Source organism: Elgaria multicarinata, chromosome 10 (genome assembly GCF_023053635.1).
Source record: "Elgaria multicarinata webbii isolate HBS135686 ecotype San Diego chromosome 10, rElgMul1.1.pri, whole genome shotgun sequence".
Taxonomy (NCBI): domain Eukaryota; kingdom Metazoa; phylum Chordata; class Lepidosauria; order Squamata; family Anguidae; genus Elgaria; species Elgaria multicarinata.
In genome coordinates, this window is record NC_086180.1 from 21,513,178 (window position 1) to 21,528,506 (window position 15,329).

General features: G+C 42.0%; 1 protein-coding gene across 1 annotated transcript in view; it reads left to right on the plus strand.

Annotated features, from left to right (window-relative positions):
- Positions 1–15,329, plus strand: part of GRID2 (glutamate ionotropic receptor delta type subunit 2) — a 1,050,481-nt gene that overhangs the window by 207,393 nt on the left and 827,759 nt on the right. The window contains exon 2 of the mRNA XM_063135400.1: positions 1,975–2,130. Within this exon, the coding sequence (XP_062991470.1) occupies positions 1,975–2,130 (156 nt within the window). The remainder of the gene's footprint in view (positions 1–1,974; positions 2,131–15,329) is intronic.

Genomic DNA, 15,329 nt, shown 5'->3' on the forward strand with positions numbered 1-15,329 from the left:
TGCCTTATACTGAGTCAGACCATGGTCAATCTAGCCCAGTATTATCCACACTGACTGGCAGCAGCTCATCTGGTTTTCAGGCAAGATTCTTTCCTTGCCCTATGTTGAGAAGCCAGGGATTGATACTGGGGGGTCATCTACACCAAGCAGAATATTCCACTATGAAAGTGGTATGAAAGTGGTATATAAAAGGCAGGGGCCACACTACTGCTTTATAGTGGTGTGAAAGTGTACTGTGGGATTTACACTACTGCTTTATGGTGGTACTGAAGTGCACTGACAACTGTTGGGGCCCATGACACATCTACACCAGGCAGGATATAACACAATGAAAGTGGTCAGAAAGCAGTACATGGTATGTGTCATGGGCCCCAACAGTTGTCATTGCACTTCAATACCGCTCCTGCCTTTTATATACCACTTTCATACCACTTTCGGAGAAAATGCATTCACTTAAACCATGTAGACAACTGAATGGTACATTTGGGGAAATGCACACAAAAAATATGAGCAAACTTTCATGTGAAAGGGACCAGGACTCACAATCTGATATGGGTAGGTGTCGAAATGAGCTCAAAGGGGGAATTCAGAGAACTTTGATGAACTTGAAATTTTCTGATTTGCAAGCCCCTAGCTGAGCCAAGCTGTTGCCTTGTATAATTGGAAAGTTCGTGTTTGATTGCTGCTGAAATTGCACAATTTCCCCATCTGGGTACAGTGAACAGATGTCACAAACACAATCGGATAAAAGGCGAGTAGCGAGACAATGTTTAGAGGGTCCTAGCAATCTCAAACATTGCTTGGTCTACCATACCTATTTTGTAATTGTGTAGAAAGAATTCTTTAAAAGGGTTTTCCATGGATGTAACTTTCCACAGCCCTACCAAAGTTTCACCTGCTAAAGTTCCCCCCATCTAACAACTGTTAAAGGTATCCAGACTTTCTGTGGCTTATCCCAAAGGCAAATGCCCATGTTAGCATCAGTGGAATTTGGTAAGTAGGGTTAGGGCTCCAGCCACTTTGGTGAAAGCCAGGTGGTGTGGTGGCTAGAACGTTGGTCTGGGAGTCAGAAGATCCAGGTACTAGCCCCCACTTGGCCACTGAAGGTCAATTGTGACTTTGGGCCAGACACAGACTCTCAGTCCAACCTACCTCACAGGATTGTTGTTGTGAGGATAAAGTGGAGAGGAGGATTATGTACGCTGCTTAGGGTTCCTTGGAGGAAGAAAGGCAGGATATAATTGCAATCAATCAATCAATGACCGATTTAGGATCAAAGCCACAATGTCACAACTTCTAGGTCAGCTTATGACCTTCAGTGTTGTACCAGCAGAGCAATCTGATTCAGTGGTCTAGACCATCTGTACTGACTGTAAGTAAATGTGATGTAGTAGAGAATAACATTTGCCCTCCCAAAAGGCATTTGTGCACCTTCAACCAACATATTCAGTATTAGTTCTTAAGCACTTATCAAGGAATTGTAGGTGGCATATGGCATAGCAGGCTAGATATGTAGGATGCTACTGTAACTTTGTTGTCACAACCCACTCTCTCACCTTTTGTAGCTTCACACATGATCCTGCTAGATTTGTTGCAAATTTATGTTAACTAATTGTCATTTGGAGAAGCCATCACAGCTAGCTGATCTGTTATGGTTTCTAAGCTTATTACCTCTGTCCCCTGGCCATGTTCCATTTTGGATTACTTACACCACAGCTACCATAATTTCTATACATCGTTGTTGTGCGGTCAGACATCTTCCCTATTTTGCCCTGAAGTATCTTAAACACCTATTGCCAAGGGTCATTAACAAATTTCTTGGCTCGCCCATAAACAGATGGCTGGGATGGAATGCAAACTAAATTCCTTCCTTTGAATGATTGGCAAAATGTATCTGAAGTGTTGCGTCCTGAATATGTTCACTGTTAATATATTTAGCGTCACTGTTATTTATTCATATTTCTTCTTTTCTAGGGGCAATATTTGATGAATCTGCAAAAAAAGATGAGGAGGTGTTTCGCATGGCAGTTTCTGACCTCAACCATAATGATGAAATCTTACAGACCGAGAAAATCACAATTTCTGTGAATTTTGTGGATGGCAACAACCCGTTTCAGGCAGTTCAAGAAGGTAGGATTTCCAAGGGTGACCTAATTCCTTGGTTGTGTTTCAGTAGAGCTACAGAATTCTGGATTGTGGTTTCTTTGATTTTCTACATTCAAGTATAGCTTAAGAAAGATTGTTGGCCAATGTTGTTGTTATTATTATTATTATTATTTGTTGCAAAATGGCATAGCTTGAGGATTGGGTTTGAATTTGGGATGGTGTTTGGTTGGATTCTATGGAGCACATGAAATGGATAAGGTGTTTATTGTGGAATTGTGTAAAATTATGATGACCTGGAGTAGCACACATTTTAATTATGTTAATTAATCAGGAAATTTAGAGGCATCTCACCAAATTAGCTCTATACAGGGTGGTTGGATATTATTGTCGATAAAGAGGTTTATTCCTTGACTTCAGCTACGGAGTTGGTTCTGGACTTATCCATAGTTACATGACTATGGATAAGTCCGGATGACTAACCTAAGCCCCCTTGATTTCAATGGGTCTACTCTAACTATGACTAAGTTTGGATTCACCTTGTAATGTTTTATTCTTCCATTTGATACCATGTAAGAATAAGCAATTTGGAAAGCCTTGAGAGTTAAATTTGAAAGAGAGTAGGCATATTTGGTAAATGCCCTTGAAACGGTTCTTCCAAATAGTTTGTTTGTCTGTTGTGTTTGTCAATTTATGCAGTTATCAGTGTCTGATTATGATAAACATCGCTTGCTTTTGAAATTCCTTGTTGATGAATAGTGTGACTATTTGTCAATTACAGCAAGATTGAAATAGGTATTAGAGTTGGTTTTCTCAGAATATTATATTTTGGTTATTAGGGGACATTATTTGTTGTGTTGAAGCTTGCATTTCTATGAAAAGCAAGGCAGAGAAGATGCAGATGATGGCTTTGTGACTGGATGCCAGATTTCTTGCTTTTATCTTCAGATGCGTCATAGCATTTCAAATTAGAATTCACTAAGCTGTTAAAGAAATGAGTGATGGGGTGAAGTGAAAGCTAACAGCACATGTGGGTGGGAAAATGCCTGTTACAATATTAAGATCACACTTAAGAAAATATTTACTAGTAAGAAGCCCTTTAAGTCTTTAATTGAAGGCGACTCATCCAATCTTCTGCTACACACTACCTAAATATTGTTACCTTACTCAAGCTCTGGTGCCTTTTGGTGGGTGTTCTGCATAGCCTATCTTTTAATCCCCTTTGGGGTTACTCTCTCTCTTTCAAACAAGGGCACCATTTCAGATTTCTGTTAGGAGCAGAAGGGATTTCAGACAAAGCCTTCAAAGCTTTAATAGGAACATAGGAAGCTTCCTATTGGGCCATCCAGCCCAGTATTGTCCGCACTGATGGCGGCAGCATTCCAGGATTCCGATGGGTATTTTTCCCAGGCCTACCTGGAGATCCTAAGAATTGAACCTGTGGCAAAGCATGTGTTCTGCTACTGAATGATGGCCTCTTGGAGAGGGCATTGGCTGGCATGTGATATCCCTTAAAATGAGGCACACTGGAAAGGCATGAACCACACTGAATTACCTAGGCATGTTGCTTAGGAATGGATGTCTTCATGCAACCCCTGATGGTCATCCGAAGGGCTAGTACACAAAATGTGGATCTGCTCATTTTTATTTTATTGTATTGGTTTGTCAAGTAGGCTTACTTCGCTGAGGTCTGTGGTTTGGGATATATGCGGAACTCTTCACTGTGCACAGAAATGCAAGGGCAAAGCCATGATTTCCAGTAACACATTTAAAATACTATGCTCCTTTACTTTTGATGGATGCTCCTATACTTCCTGGGCTCCTTCTCCGTGGTGTTACTTCAAAGGTCTTACCAGAAATAAACTCGACTTGGCTGTCTGTGTGGGAATAGGTCACCTCAAATGCCCCAAAGGCCATGCTTTGGTGTTGTAAGGTGCAAAGGTACACTAAGGTGGAATTGGTGCATGATGTCTTGATAAAGTGGTGAATTAGTCTTCTGTTTTAATGCAAAGAGTCAGTTCGCCCAATCGAAAAAGTCACAGTGGCTTGTTTTAATCTCCAGTGTGTGCCGGGCACTATTTCCTTAATTACCTGCCTGAAAACAGCTTGTTGTGGTGTCTGTTGAATCTGGGGAGCTTGTTTGAGGAGAAAACAACCCTCAAGTAATGCTACAACAGAGCACAAAATAACAAGCCATGCCTGGGTGGAGTAATTACAGAAATGGCACCCAGCATATGCTGGCAGAAAACATGTTTGTTTTGATGATGTGAACTGGGTCACCAATTGCTGACCAGCTGCAGAGACGGACATTTTGTAAAGTAGCTCAGGTCAGTGTGAGTTGGCCCAATGCTGTGGAGATAGGTCAAACACAACATCGGATTATTTTTTATTTTTTTGTGGGGGGGGGGGATACTGCCTGGAATCAGTTCACATCTGGGGTTCATCAGGCCTGTTCATTGCAGATCTTTAGGAAGGTCTGAAGATTCACTTGTTTTTACCAGCCTATCAATTATCTGTGGGTAGCAGGTTTTATTGGTGTAGTCCATGTTTATAGCATTTTACTGAATATTTATTGCTTTTCTATTTGTCCTTGCCTATTATTGTTTTTTATCTTGTGTGCCACCTTGAAGGAGGTCTAAAAATAATTTTAAGTAACGGAGGGCAGAGGTACAGCTTTGGCAGAACCACTTTCTGAGTGGACTCAGACAAGTGCAACTGCTGTCCTTTTTGAGTAGAAGAATAAACATGCCAACTTTTGAAGGCAAGGTTTGCACAGCAGGGGGTTTACTCATATCAGATCACAGTCTCATATTAGTAAGTCTAAGACAGCCCCCTTATTGCTTAACATATGGCTGAGTGGGGCTTGGCCAGCACATATGGTAGAAGCTAGTGCTGTGCATGGACCCCCCCAATCCGCTCCAGATGCCAATCCACAACTTCCAGATTGGGTCCGCTCTGCCCTGCATCGATCTGCCAGTGGTCCGCTTCGCTTCGCTGCGGAGCTCGGGATCTGGATCGGAGCTCCGCTTTCCCCCCATAGACTTGCATGAAATTCAAATGCCTATAACTTTTTTTACTGTTAATGTTACAAACCTCAAAATCAGCACCATGAGAGGGGATCTATGTATCCATCTTCATGCCAAATTGGAAGGAAATCCAAGCCTCCACTGATTTTTGGGGAATTTTTCAAAATCCTACACCCCATTTTCAGAAATGGGATTTACTCTGACATGTTACAGATTCAAACTTGCAAATGGGCACCCTCACAGATGCCACATATATCCACATTCATGGCAAGTTTCAAGCAAATCTGGGCATGCTGTGATTTTTTTTTTCATTTTAAGCATGTTAATAGCTCCAACATCTTTCCATACCTGTCCATAAGGATCCATTGCAAAGCGCTTGCCCATAGCAATCAATAGGACAGATGATTTGGGGGAATAAAGATTTTTTCTAAATTAGGATCTTCATCTCAGGTGAAACAATTCAAACATGCACACACACACACCAAGAAATCTTAAACAGGGTGAGCGTGCAATGCAGCTGCCTTTTATCACAAAGAAGGATACCCTGAGTCAAAGCAAGACATGCACAAACCATCCCTGTGGGGCGGGCACAGAGGAGGACAGGCAGCATGCCCCTGTAGCACTGGAAGCAAGCATGCCAGAGGCTTGTGGGGTTGAACCACAAAGCCCATCATCTAGTACATCCCCCAGGCACCAGGAGGGCAGAGAGGCAGGCAGAGATGTATGACTATGCCATGGATTTGTAAACTGCCCAGAGAGCTTCAGCTATTGGGCGGTATAGAAATGCAATAAATAAATAAATAAATAAATAAATAAATAAATCTATGGGGAAGTTAGTCCCAGCAGATAACCCACAACAACAGCACCCAGGCAGAGGTGGAAAGGCAGGCATGCAGCAGACACTTTGGGGGGCACAAGTAAGTGAGCCAAGGATTGCTTCAAACCATCCCTGTGAGGTGGGAACAGCACAGAGAGATGCCTTTTCTTTTGCATCCCATAACTAATAGGGGGCTAGGAGGGTAAGATCCTTGCTTCAGAGTTGATTGACTGCACTGTGATCACAGCCATTATTAAACAACAACAATAATGTTAATAATAGCAGTACTAATATTAATATTATTATTATTAATAATAATCACAACAACAATAAGAAGTTGAACCACAATGAAAGCCTGCCTGACTTCACTGAAGAGGGAAAGCCAGGAGAGCTTAGGCTATGGGGTGGTATATAAATTTAATAAATGAATAAATAAATAAATAAATAAATAAACAAAGGAGGGGTGCAATTAAAAGCAGCAGTTTTGCTGAATCACAACAAGAAGAAGAATTTTAAAAAGCCTATGTCTGTCTTTTACCAGAAACAGGTAAGTGGACGTGCCCAGGGGGAGGGGGAACTGTTGTGCCAATTTGACTGCTCCTGTCTAGGTACCAATCTTTGAGAAGCTGCATCACACTTCAACTCGTGGTGCTCCTTGGCTTCTCCAATGGCTAACCTTTGGAGGATTCTGATGACCCTCTAAGGGCAGGAGTGTGCACTGGACACGTCCACATGCCCTATGGACATCATCCCCTTGCACCACATCTATTCAGTTGTTCACCAAGGTTAGGGTGGGTAGCAGTGGTGTGTTTCCTATCTGTTATTTATTTAGTAGTATATGATTTAAGTTTGTGTTTGTGCATTTGGTGGGGCTACTGTTTTAAAAAAAAAAAAAACTGGAAAAAGTCCATTCAGACAAAGAAAGAAAAGTTACCCAGTATTCCAAGTTACTAAGTATCCTGTTTTGCTTATTTCTCCCCCTCCAAAATTGGGATTGGAGGATGCTTCATCAGGTGATCACAAGTGGGAGTTGAATCTGCCTCTTATCGCTTCAAAAAAACCTTACCCCCTCCCACTTTTAGCCATTCTAAACAAATTAATAGCAAGCAAACCGCATGACGAAGAAGTCTGAACATCTCCACAAATGACCCCCAACCACCACTCTCTAAGCACAGTAAGTTTCAGGGATGTGGGTTTCAAAACAAAAATGTTATATGCTAATCTTTTCTGCAATGCAATCCTACGGGAAAAATATCCAAAATGGTGGGCGGAGTGCTTTGCGAAAAGCGGATCGATTTGCTTTTGGTCACTTCTCTTCGCTTTGCTAGCCCCCCGACTCACTTCTCCTCTGCCTATAATGGAGGCGAAGCCCCCCACTTTGCTATCACTTCTAAGAACCGAAGAGAAGCAGAGCAAAGCCCTAGTAGAAGCCAAGGCTGGTGGGTGCAACCCCATTCACTTCCTCTTCAGTGTGTGAGGGGTGTTTATTTGTTCATCCTATTATGAACTTCTACTAGGGCAGGGCACTTTCTTCTGTTTTTCTCTTCTGAAGACCTTTCGAATGTGAAGTCCTTCAGTGAAGTTCAAGTACATAAGCCTAAAGCTCAGAGCCACAGAGAGGTGGCAATGTAGTGGAACTAAATTATCCAAAGGGGTTCAGTGCACAGTGGAGTCCATAATCAACAGTTTGACAGAGATAAGAGGGGGAAATGTAGACTGTTACAAATGTGGTAGCAGCAGAATCCACTGTTTGCTGGATCTAAGTAGGTTGTAACCTACTATGTATGCTTTAAGGTGGATTCCTGCATTCAGCAGGGGGTTGGACTAGATAGCTTTATAGGCCCCTTCCAACTCTACTATTCTATGATTCTGTGATTCTAACCATTTGGTTACTGTAAAAATTCTTACCAAGCTGTCTAAACCCAGCTTCTGCAACAACAACAAAAAAAGGTTAACTGCCGATGTTTCCATGAAAAATTGAAGAGTAGCATGTTACTGAATTTTTCTGCAATTCTAATTGATTTCACTGGGATCTGCAAATGAGATATTCTTGATGGCTTCTACTACGTTTCTCATTTGGAAGGCAGAAATAAGGGCCTTCCACCTAATTGCAAACTAGGTATTTTGTTTCAAAGACTCCCATCTTCCTTCATTATCAAGTGGTCATCCTTTTCCATCTCCTTATATAAATTATTATGGTACCTTGAGGCCTTCTCCATATAGATCTCAGGATGCCTGGCTAATACTCCTCATTTGATTTATGAAACTTCACTTACAAAGGTGAGTCATTTTTTCTTCTTCCCATGAACTGGGGAAGAGATATCTTGTAAGTAAGACTCGACGTGGCCTCGGGAGACAAGCCCATATATTATAGAGTGCAGAAATATAAAATTCAATTGGTTTTATTATTAAAAGAATTCCCTTTAGCATAAAACATCATGGAGAAGTTCTGCAGTTAACAAGGGTCTGCGGAGGCTGACCCGCATGCTCTGACAATCTCTCAGATAAAACCATAAAGGTTTTACTCAAGAAGGCACTTCTCTGGCTGAAATAGCAAAGATCATATAGATTCTGCCTTGATAAAAGGACCCAGTTTGGAAACACATCAGACCCTCACAACCAGATCCTATGGATCTTAATTCGAAATTAGGTCCCATTTTCCTTATTCTAATCAAGTATGGGACTGAACCTTAATTACCTAATAAATCATTTGCAGTACCAATGCGTTTGGGCTTTAGCTGCAGTATTACTTGTTTGTATAGCAAACATCCTTTTGGTTTTCTTAGGAGACAAAAGATAGAAATACATAAACAAAACTAGCATAGGAACCGGCGTGAGGGTGCAATCGATGCCAACTGGAGTATGGTGGGAGTTGTAGGACTTCTTTTCTATCTCAACATGCATAACATTTGCCCTTATATCAAAATCAGACTATGGCCTTAAGCTAGACCTAAGAATTATCCCAGGCAAATGGAGGGGTCATCCCTGCCTACTCCCGGGATCCCCTGTGTGTCATTTGGATGCACAGGGATGATCCCAAAATATAGGCCTGGTCTAGCCATGGCCTCTGTGTCCATTAAGCCTAGTGAGGGTTCTTCAGATTTGGTACAGCTCTCCAAGGGGTTAATGGAGCAAAGATTTTTTCCATCACCTTCTGGAGATGCAAAAGATTGAACCTGGGAACTTCTACATGAAATATATGTGCTCCACCACTGAACTATGGTCCTTCCTTCCCTTCTGCAGTGTGTTTGTGTCTGTGTTTGACATGGCTGCTACAAAACAAAGGCACCAAATGCACCATTATATCTGTAGAGACAAGAGAAGACTACTAACTACTGTGATTCATAGGATCATGGAACTGTAGAATAGTAGAGTTGGAAGGGTCCTATGAGGTTATTGAGTCCAACCCCCTGCTCAATGCAGGAATCCACGTTAAAGCATACCTGATAGATGGCTGTCCAGATGTATCTTGAATGCTTCTAAGTATGGGAAAGCCCACTGTCTCCCTAGGTAATTGGTGCCATTGACGTACTGCTCTAACAGTCAGGAAGTTTTTCCTGATGTCCAGCCAGACTCCGGCTTCCTGTAACTTGAGCCCATTATTCTGTGTCCTGCACTCCAGAATGATCGAGAAGAGATCCTGGCCCTCCTCTGCATGTCAACCTTTCAAGTATTTGAAGAGCGCTATCATGTCTCCCCTCAATCTTCTCTTCTCCAGACTAAACATGCCCAGTTCTTTCAGTCTCTCCTCATAGGGCTTCCTCTTGTGGAGATACAAAACAGAGAATGCTCATCATGGAACCCCCTTCTTGTTGTCATGGTTTGTACCTCTCTCCCTTAAGCCCAGGGCCAGTAGTGTCATATGTTATCCAGAACAGGATCCCAAACACTAGTTAGGATCCAGGTGGATGTGATAGCAGGTTATCTATGATTGGCAATTCCATGGGATTGTAGAAAGCTAAGTGCCACTGTGGATTGAGCCTATAGCACTGGGGGAGAGTATTAACCCTTTCCCTCATAATATTTTCATGATCTAAAAAGCCACCCTTTCTCCTGAGATGCCTTTTGCCCTGCAGTAGGGGAAAACATTATTATTATTATTATTATTATTTATTTATTTATTTATATAGCACCATCAATGTACATGGTGCTGTACAGAGTAAAACAGTAAATAGCAAGACCCTGCCGCATAGGCTTACATTATCTACCATACAGGTATTGTTTCACATCTCTACCCAATCAATAATCCTAATATTATTTCAGATATGCCACCTCTCTCTCTCTTTTATTTCTAAAATTCAGATCATGGGGCTGTGCAGGGAGGGTTATTTGAACAACAAATGGGTTATAACTGGGGGCATAAGTTTGGCATCATTGCAGTATTGTTAGTTTTTAAAAGATCATATATCTATCTATAAATTCCTTTAGGACAGAATAATATTCATGAAAAGTAACCTATTACACTTATTCCAAGATGGTCATTCTTACAGATGAATCAGATCTCCAAAGCTGGATGTATGTAGAAAAGAATGAGAAAAACTGCTTTTTATAGCTGAACCACATAAAGAAAGAGTGGGCAAAGTTTCTGCACTAAAGAACTCCATTCAAAAAGCTTCAGGAGGCAGAATGCTGTAACTTCCATCAACCCTGTTTCTGTTTCATCATCGCAGCTTACCTTTTCAACTGATAGTTGTCATAAAACTCACCTGCCAGATCTTCCCCCAAGACAGGGGCAAGAAACATGTGGCCCACCAGATGTTTTGACCTACAAAAGCCATTAGCCCTAGGCATTGCCAATGATGAGGGATGCTGGAACCTGTGGGGCAAAAATTCTGGATGGCCACAAATTGACCACTGCTTTTCTAGTGTAACAGTGGACACAAGGTATGTCTTAATCCACAGGTGGATCACAGAACAATTTCTGGATGGAGCGCTTGTGCCTGCTGTTTGCTTGGATTCTTTGAAAGATTAAGTGACCCAGAAAGGCTCTTCTTACATTTGTAAGCAAGAGATACACTCCGGATCACTCAACACACATTGATTATGCCTTAATTGTTAGGAGATTCAGAGTATGCACTCTTGCTTTGTAAAGACATGGATGGACCATAGGGGATTTGAGTAAACAATAACGACAAGAAACTTTCAAGATATAAGGCAGTCTGTTTTCCTTTAGGAGATTGGTTCCAGCAAACCATAAAAAGGAAACCCAGAAAGAGCAATAGACTTTCTCTTTCCCACCTCTCCAAAAGTCAGAGTTTTGAAATATCTTTTAGGCCACCCGGGTGGACACCTGTACTTTCACGGCCATGTTGCTGGTTGTCCCTCCGGTGACAGTGTTCTTTTTCTTTTCTTTCTGGGCTGTCATATATCATTGTCTGTCTTGTTCCTTGCTTCACAACATCGGTCATGGAGCAGCTCTGTGAGGCTTAGTACTGCCTGAGGCGTTGCTTACACCTGGATGGCTGTTTGTTCCATTCAGTGGGCTCAGCAAAGGAGCACCCTTTCTGACAGCCTCTGCCAACCACTGGCTTTCAAATCCTTCAAAGTTTCAGCACTGTCAGCTTGAAACTCTGATCTCATAAATTGGACTTGCCACACTCGCCTTCACAGAACCTTTCATGGATGTGCCCTGACAGTAAATTTCAGTGCGAGACTTTTCCATGGCTTTTAAAAAGTCCTGTGTGAGATATGCTCTTAAGGAATTAGTCAAAGAAATCTTGCCTTTTCAAGTCCCTTCAAATGTTTGCAGGGCAAGATCCAGTACTGGCCCATCAACTGGTTGCTGGCTTATGACATCAGCTGTCCAGATGTATTCATGTTGTTGATATGCTTATCACATGATAGGCTAGTAGATCAGTATTATCACATGGTCTAACACTTTCAACATATGATGAAAGGGTGTTTTCTTTTTCTGTTTTCTTTATAATTCCATAAAATGGTGAATACTAATGTCAGGAAAGCTCCCACGTGAAGAGACTATAACCACGTTACAGAATTGTCACAGTCTCCCCTTGTGGGTTGGATTCATAAAGAAAATCTTCTAGCCCTTAATATCTATTTAAACACGACTCTTAACAATATTGCCCCGTGTTAAAGAAAGAGGAATATGTTGGGATATTGTGATGGGCTACCATGATGAGGCAGCCCTGTTGCCAGGCCCTTTTCCGGAGAGGCTACAATCATGTCTGAGTTGTTGGGAACCATTGAGAGTTTTCCAGCAAGCCATACATGTCAAAAGTGGACTGAGAGGTGAAACGTACCTCTCTGAGAGCCAGTATGGTGTAGTGGTTAGAGTATTGGACAGGGATCTGGAAGATCCGAATTCTCATTCCCCACTCAGCCATGGAAGTCCACTGAGTTTTGTGGGAGGCTTGGTGATAATCCAGAGCAGTTGCTCATTTCTGGAAAGCTGAGGAAGGTGGGGTGTTTTAACAGAGGCAGCACGATGACCCAATAAGGGAGTGAGGCCCTCAGTTTGGTCTAGGAGAGCCAGGGAGCCTCTCAGAATGGCAGGGTGCTGTCTGTTGGGATTGTATAATTTCTGGCATTGAGTCCATGCAGAAGTCCCAAGGCTTCTTGCAGGATGACGAACCAGACCACAGTTAGGACAGAGTGAGATCGGAATGAAGCTACCCCAAACATTTGGCTCACGTCCCTGGGGGACACTCTGCTCAAATGCATCTGGAAACTCCAATGTACTTCAGTTAGAAGGAAGTTCAGCTGATGTAGCCAAAGCATTTTGCAACAAGGTAATCTCCCAATACCAACGACAGAGCACCCCCTGTACTCATTCCATAATTTCCTTTATATTCCACCATTCTATAAATAATTTCAAATCTCAATATTTGACTTTGTTTGTCCTTGAAGAATAGTGACGCAGGGCCAATTATATTTTGAGCATCTAAATGGAGGTGGAACCTCCCTCCCCCACCCCACCCCACCCCCACACAAAGCCCTCCAAATTATTCAGTGGACTGCATATACAGATACTAATTGAATCCGCCATAGAGTTTTGCTTTGTTTTTGTTTGGTTTTTAAAAACCCTTTCTATTTCTATTTTAAAGCATGTACTTTTAAAGAAGAACATAAGGCAGTGAGCCATAACAAAATAGGATTTCGGCCATAGAGAAGCAGAGGTTTCTTGGGCAGTGGGATACATGAAGGTCGTAGGCAGGGTTTCATTCAAAAGGAAAGTTTTATAATCAGAAATTATGGCCTCGTGGATACAGCTCCTCCAGCTGTTTGGGTCCTGAAGCACTTTGATAAGGATGTCCTTTCCTGTTTCTCTGATTGCCACTGAAACTGGTTTTAAAAAATCCACACATTTCATGGACTGCTAAACTTCTGCCGGATGCACTGAGGGCTTGGATTTTCCAGCGTTTTGAAGTGCTGTTTATTAACTGGTGCATGTTCAGGTTAAGATTAAACCTTTATGGTACTGCAGTTTTTCACTGCCTTTCCATTTTATTTTCAGGTACGCTTTCTTATTCCATAATAAAATGGCTCTGATGTATAGTGATATATTCGGGAACGAGGGAGAATAAAACACTTTGTTGAGCAGAATTTTTAAATGTAAAGCAGTTGGGGAAGGAAAGGATGGGAGAAAGAAATACATGAACACTGAAGGATTGACCAAATCCTTCTGTTTTTTGCATGGCTGGTCTTTTAGTATTGTGCCTTAAGTGGACACTGAGCCAGACTCACCCTTTCTTTGCTCATTTAATCTTCACCCATAATCAGCCCAAGTCAGCACTTGTGATCAGGGATAAAATCAACTTTCTGTGGCCTAATTACACCAAGCAGGATATTGCACTATGAAAGCAAAGCGGTATATAAAAGGAAGGAGCCACACTACTGCTTTGTAGCAGTATTGAAGTGCCCTGACAACTCTTGGGGCCCATTGACACATACCATATGCTGCTTTCATAATGCTTTCATAGTGCTATATCCTGGCTCCTGCCTTTTATATACCACTTTTATAGTGCAATATCTAGGGTGACCATAACAGTTGCATAGAAAAGGGAATTTCAGAAGTTGTCATTTGTATGCATGCAGCACCTGGTGAAATTCCCTCTTCATCACAACAGTTAAAGCTGTGTGGGATCTTGTTCTCTTGATCAGATACCAAAGAGGGCAGGGTTCCTGCAGGTTCTGCATATATTCGAATGACACATGCTGAAATTCTCTTCTCTAGGCAACTGTTAAAGATACATGAGCTCTGTCCTCCTTTTCATATGGTCACCCTACAATATCCTGCTTGGTGTAGATTAGGCCTGTGTCTCAGTTTACTGTGGAAGCAAAAATATTTCATCAGCCATTGAGAAAATTACTTTCAGCAGCTCTGGCTGACTCCAGGTTTGACTGGGGTCTTAGAAGAGTGTTGGCTGTGAATCCATTCCTGCACCTGCTCCCCCATGGTGGGCTTACCCAATGGGTAGGCTCCATTTTAAATTTCCCACAAAAATGCCCAAATAGTATTGCTCTAAGCACTGTGGCAAATTAAAATAGTGACCCCTGATTTCCCACAATGCCCTGGAGCGATGTTATGCAGAGTGTTCTAAGGCATTGTGGAAACTTTAAAATTGTGGCTGTAAGTGAGCGTCAGCACTGGTAGGCCGGGGATTCCAGCAGCTGCCTGAGGATGTTGATGAATAATATGATTCCAGCCCTGCTTTGGAATCTAATCCACTGCATTATGGAACTTTGGCACTATATATATGAAAGGAAGCTGGGCTATGGCTATGGGGCGGTATATAAATGTCATAAATCAAATCAAATCAAATCCCAAGGGAAAGTATCAGCTCAGTACTTTACATTCTACTTTAGGCTAATGGAATCTGTTGGCTTAAGTTGCTTAAATGTGTATTGCATTGTGGCCCAAACAAGTCTATTTTATTTCTAATCTGAACATACCATGTTTATGATGGGAGTGCAAATGCTTGTAACATGTTTAGAAGGCTAACTTAGGGTGACCGTATGGAAAGGAGGACAGGGCTCCAGTGTCTTTAACAGTTGCAGGTGTCATTTGTATGCATGCAGCACCTGGTAAAGACCCTCTTCATCACAACAGTTAAAGCTGCAGGAGCCTTGCTTTATTGACCAGATACAAAAGAGGACTGGGCTCCTGCAGCTTCAACTGTTGTGATGAACAGAGAATTTGACTAGGTGCTGCATGCATACAAATGACACGTGCTGAATTTTTTTTTCTATACAAGTGTTAAAGATACAGGAGCACTGTCCTCCTTTCCATATGGTTGCCCTAGAACTGCCCCAATTATTCATATAAATCGGGTTTAGAGAATCATCCACCCCCCTCTCTCTGTCTCACCCCATCCCCAATTGTAGTATCACAAGACACTTCTCATTCAGGTTTGTCTAAACTT